This window comes from Argentina silus, assembly GCF_951799395.1.
Source record: "Argentina silus genome assembly, chromosome: 13".
Classification (NCBI taxonomy): domain Eukaryota; kingdom Metazoa; phylum Chordata; class Actinopteri; order Argentiniformes; family Argentinidae; genus Argentina; species Argentina silus.
Window position 1 is genome coordinate 10579183 of NC_139667.1, and position 5674 is coordinate 10584856.

Genomic DNA, 5674 nt, shown 5'->3' on the forward strand with positions numbered 1-5674 from the left:
AACGCACTCCAACCAGATCCTTATAAAAAATTAATTCGTCAGGAATAGCTCGTACTTCAAGTGATTTATTGTTAACGTTCAATTGGTTTGAAACATATACAGCAGCCATCACGCATTTGTTCGTTTTAACTTACAAAAGAATAGAGAAAACAAAAGTCGACGTAAAACAAGTGTTATACATGTAAATGCATTGTCGTGTGTTAGCCAAATATACAGTTCCTACTTTCTTTAAGTCTAAAATGAATACATTAGTTTACAATATTAATAGCATAAAATACCAGGTTATCACCGCAAAGGAGAGGTGGTTTAGTACCTTGAGAGAAGTTCATACCTGATCCCACCTATAGCCTCCCTTTCCCTCCAGTACCCCCTAACGTGGAGCAGCATTCCTGTTCAACAACATAGACTACGTTAAAATCATGAGGAAGTCCATAACATTGATTACAAAAGATCCAGAGACGATTCAATCGCTTTCAAGGGCAGCCATTTCGTGTAATGTTCAAAAATAGTCTCCCTCTCAGAAATGTCAAGAAAATGTGCCCTGAACAGCTGATGCGGGTGAGCACGTTGTCCTCTCAGCCACAAAGGGCTAAATGTTTCTCACAGTTTTATATCAACGTGATACAGGCCTATGTCTCGGTGTCTTGGGCTCATCCGCAGGTGAACATATGAATGAAAAATGTCAGTAGATCCTACCACGTTCTGCCGTAGAGGAGGTTTGAGCTGACCATGTTATTGGTGTAGTCTACAGCAGAAGTGTCCATCTGGGCCATGTTGATCTGGCTGTGGAGGGAGGGAGGGCTAGGGGACATCTCCTCCAGGTCTTGGGCCTGAACTAATGCGTTGACCTGCTGGTTTTGATGTTGATTGATGGCGTTACTCGAAGCGGAGAGCACGACCCCGGAACCGTTCTGTTGCTGCTGCTGTACCTGCTGCTGTACCTGTTGTTGCTGCTGGTTCGGTGTGGGTGTGTTGGAGCCGTTCTGACACGGTTTACCGTCCTTAACCAGAACCGGCACCGCCACTCGCCTCGGGGATTGCTGCTGCTGACACAGGTTGCTGTCCTGCTGCAGCTGCTGAGACGCTTTGTCCTTGGCCTGCCGTTTCATCTTGTACCTGTGGTTCTGAAACCAGATCTTGACTTGGGTCGGCGTCAGGTGGATCATGCTGGCCAGGTGCTCCCGCTCTGGCGCCGAGAGGTATTTCTGCTGCTTAAATCTCCTCTCCAGTTCGTAGACCTGAGCCTGGGAGAACAGCACCCGCCGTTTCCTTCTGGGCGCCGAGTGCAAGGGTTGCATGGATTTGCTTGCGTCCCCCATGCCTGTTAGGGTCCCCATTCCGGTCATATTCATACCTGTGGAAGGTCCCATGAATCTAGAAACTTAAAAATATACATACATATATGTGTATTCAATTATCAGCAATTCATGTGTCGGTCTGTTTTCCTGAAGGACTGTAGTCTGTCATGCGTAAAAACCTAATGCAAAAATGTTGTGAGCAAGTTTGAGTGCAGATAATAATAATACATCTACTACTTCTACTACGACTACTACTACTACTCCTACTCTTACTACTAATACTTATAATAATAATAATAATAATAATAATAATAATAATAATAATAACAATAATAATAACAATAATAATAACAATAATAATAATTATTATTATTATTATTATTGGTAATATTATTATTATTATTATTAATAATAATGCTACTACTACTATTACTACTACTACTACTACTACTACTACTACTACTACTACTACTACTAATAATAATAATAATAACCTAATAATGAACTTTTAAACACAACAGTGAAACAAAATGAAAATATACTTGTTTCTATAATCCAAAAATGATATAATGTAAGGCTATACTGACTAGTGTTAACTAGTGTGAAATAGATTCAAGTCTCTGTGTGTTTCGTTAAAAGTTAGAGTTTGGAAAATATTGAGGCAGAAACGAGCCATACAAGAGGGAAAAAAAATGATTTCAAATATAATCGACAACTTACTTGTTGAATATCTGGGATCCGGGTTTCCACCATACCACCCTGTTGCTGCTGCGCTATTTCTCATGGTTTCTTGGTACGACGGGAGGTCTCCCATGTTGCCAATGCTCCCATTGCAGTATCCCCCCATAGCGCTGTGCGAGAACTGGGATACAGTGTGTGGCATGTGGTAGGTGGTCGCCACGGAGGCGTTGTGGCCCATGGAGTGCTGCTGCATGCCTGTCTGAGACACCTGGGGCTGTCGGTAAGCTCCCAGTGGAGAGGTTAGGTTCCCTGCGCCGTCCATGCCACTAAACTTCTTGTAGGTCTCCTCGATTGGACTCAAAATATCTGTCACTGAGAAAGGCGTTGTATGCTTTGGGCTCAACGACATGGTTCAGAAAGCAGGTAGATTTAGTTGAGCAGATCAACCGTGTTGTTGTATCCAGCTCTCTCCTTGTGGATGTCTACGTAAGAGAGTGCTTGTAGTACGCCTGAGATCCGATTGATCGCCTTGGAGAAGGAGGCGAGCCCAGGGCGCTCTTGGCTCGGGTGTATTGTAGCCAGGAGCCAGGTTTACGACAAACACAGGGGGCGGAGCAACGTGCTAAACGAGCAAACAATAGTCATTGACATTTTAGGAAGATAATTGAGGGAAAATGTTGTTAGTTCCGTATCAAGATGTTCACATTTCGCCAAATGAAATGTTTGTCTTGATTTTCTTCCTATTTTCCACATGCGTACAGGTGAGCATCAGCTAGCGTTTAATTTGCTCAACATGTGTTTTGATATTAAAGTTCCACACAACAGCTGAGCACATGATCTTTGAGTGTGAAGGCTAGTGTTGTTCTGCGTCAGGAGGGAATTCCATACTTTCTAGTAACTTTTGAGAGCACTTTGACCAGACATGAGCGCCACTGAGCATCGTCCAAGAGGTACAATGAAGGTTCTCTTCAATTGTATGACCACCTAATTTATGCGTCTTAAGCATCATTTTGCTTCACCGAGTGGGGTACTTCCAATTAGCTCAAAGTAACAAAATCCTGTGAGGAAAAAATTAGGATAGGGATCCTAACATGAGTATTATTACTTTGAGTTTGCGGGCAGCACCCATACTAATAATACATATTATACAGAATCCTTGAGGTACACTTTGAGTTAAGGTCTACTCGAGCGTAAATAGAATAGGCTACATATTGCTTAACCCTGGTAATCTCCACTATGACTATCATATACAGTAAACTAGCCTACTTTATCTAATGGGACACAATATAAAATGTTTGAAAACGGAATGAAGCTCTATGAGCTATGTGTATTCATAGTTAGTTGGCCTACATGTAAACTAGGCTTTTGACAGATAACGATATTCTACAATCAAAACCTATCCTTTCAAGTGTAGGTTTTTATATAGTAAACAATTGAGAATTTTGGAATTTACGGTAGCCTACATGACAAGTGGAAACAAGATTCTTATTCTGGCACTCAACCGGCTGCCACTGCCTCAATCAACCTGCATTGATGGCACTTAGATGTTTGCGTCTTGTTCCCTTGTCGATGTGAGTATACACTCCGCTGCTTGACCTGGCATCTTAATCTTTGTATACACAAACTGGCGCCACTAGCAGAACCTTTGGATACGACGAACAATTGACAAAACCCTTAATCCTGAAATCTGTCTGTATGTTGACTACTATTAGTCCTATTATTATTATTATTATTATTATTTGCATTATTATTTGCATTATTATTATGTGTATGATTATTGTTTACAGTGGTTGTTACTTACAATTATTATTTACCATTATTACTATCATTAGCCTACTTACAATTGTTATAATTTACAATATGTATGTACAGCTATTATGATTACGATTAAGACTATTATTGTTATTAGCCTACCGTTATTATGATAGTGAAGTGTATTTAGTTTATCACGCAGACGATTAAATAATTGGCTACTATATTCATTAAAATAACTCATACAAGCTTTGCTTTGTAGCCACGGCCAGAGCCATATAGATACATAGGCATATACGACTCATGGCCAAGGCAGGTTGTTATATTTTTCACACTTAAACCCCGAATCAGAGCTTATTAGATATGTATTGATTGATTGCATGATGATGATGGTGATGGTGATGGGGATGATGATGAAGATGAAGATGAAGATGAAGGTGGTGGTGGTGGTAGGACTAATGGTAATGTAGACATATTACTATATCATAATTGTTGTTATTTAGGGCATCGTTATTGTTAATGATGTTATGAGGACTTCATAACGGATCAATAAGTCTTAATATCATGAGTGCATGAAAAAATATATGGCAAAATATATGTTAAGAAGACCGGAGAGTCGAGACACGAGAAGTCAAAAAGGGAGGCCTACATACGTATGTCTGCTTTACTGAAAGGACTATTAGTGATTTTTTTCTTTATATCGTTAATGCATTTACTCTTCCAGGTGTGTTTATGTCTTAATACTATAGAGTAATTCCTGGGGATACTCTACACAACGTCGAATTAATGATCTCCAAATGTTAAAGACATGAGGTAGCAAAGTTGCCGTCATGTTAGTAGTGGTAGATTTGTTCTTTTGTTTTCTTTGTTTAAGAGGGAAAATTAAGGCAGAAACTCACTAATTTGATTTAGTATGACATGATGACAGTAATCTCTAAGTACCATATTTGCGCAAATGAAGATGCGACATGGTCATCCATCAATTACTGGCGACGCAATAGCTTTAAGAAGAGCCAATCTCCGTTTAGGATATCAGTTCATCATTGTTCTTATCAGTTTGATTCAGTACACATCGACGAGCTCACTTGCATCCTTCAATTACAGAAAAACACTTTTCATCGCATTTCTTAGAACGGAGTGGGTGGATTTTTGTAATGCATATAGGCTACACGAGGAAATTCACATCACTCAAGAGTCAGTAGATGTTTATGCATGAAGTGGAACTCAAGATTAACTAAATTCCAGCGCCAGAAAGCAGGCCTATCATCTTGAGAAGTTAACAATACAACAACAACAATGTTACATGTTTGTTTTTTCCTTGTTATTAAAATATAATATAATAAATTCACTTGCTTTGCATTGGAATAATGTTAGCTTGAATAATGTTCCGTAAAGGAACATCAATGTGATCTTACCTGCAAAGGCCATCCCATAAACTTTTTGTGAGCCACTTCCACGCTTTAGGCAATGTTGGGCTCATGGTGCCTGTTGTGGAACATAGGAAAGGTAGGCCTCAGTCCCAGCACTTCCAACGTTATGTAAATGAGGCAAACCTCTCAACCTTCTGGATTATTGAGTCAGAGAGCACGACCGGGGTCCAAAGACCCTCCACATTAGAAAACCACAGAAATCTGGCGCCGGTTGGCTGCACAGCTTGGAGTAATAGTTTTGTAATGCTTGTACATGTAAACTTTTACAGCCAGTCAATATAAAATGGCGGTGGAAGGCCTTTCATCGACAGAAATATACTTGAGCGTGCCGTGGAAGGAAATCTTAGGCCTATTGAAGGTTTGTGTAATTTATATTCTAATAGGTAGCCAATATAGATTGTCCAGACTTAAAATAGAATACAGACATGCCACACATTTTTCAACATACATTCATTTTGTAACACTCATTTTCAGCTTTAGTTGTGCACAATTTGGCTTGTTTGGGTTTGCCTG

The 5674-nt window shown here is 39.9% G+C and overlaps 1 protein-coding gene across 1 annotated transcript; it reads right to left on the bottom strand.

Moving 5' to 3' along the window:
- Window positions 1-692: 692 nt before the first annotated feature.
- On the bottom strand, window positions 693-2388 carry nkx2.4a (NK2 homeobox 4a; the record flags this gene model as incomplete). The annotated part of the gene is made up of 2 exons (XM_083683199.1): window positions 693-1354; window positions 2019-2388. The coding sequence occupies 2 exons, from the start codon at window positions 2386-2388 to the stop codon at window positions 693-695; spliced, it is 1032 nt and encodes a 343-aa protein (XP_083539325.1).
- Between the last annotated feature and the right edge of the window lie 3286 nt (window positions 2389-5674).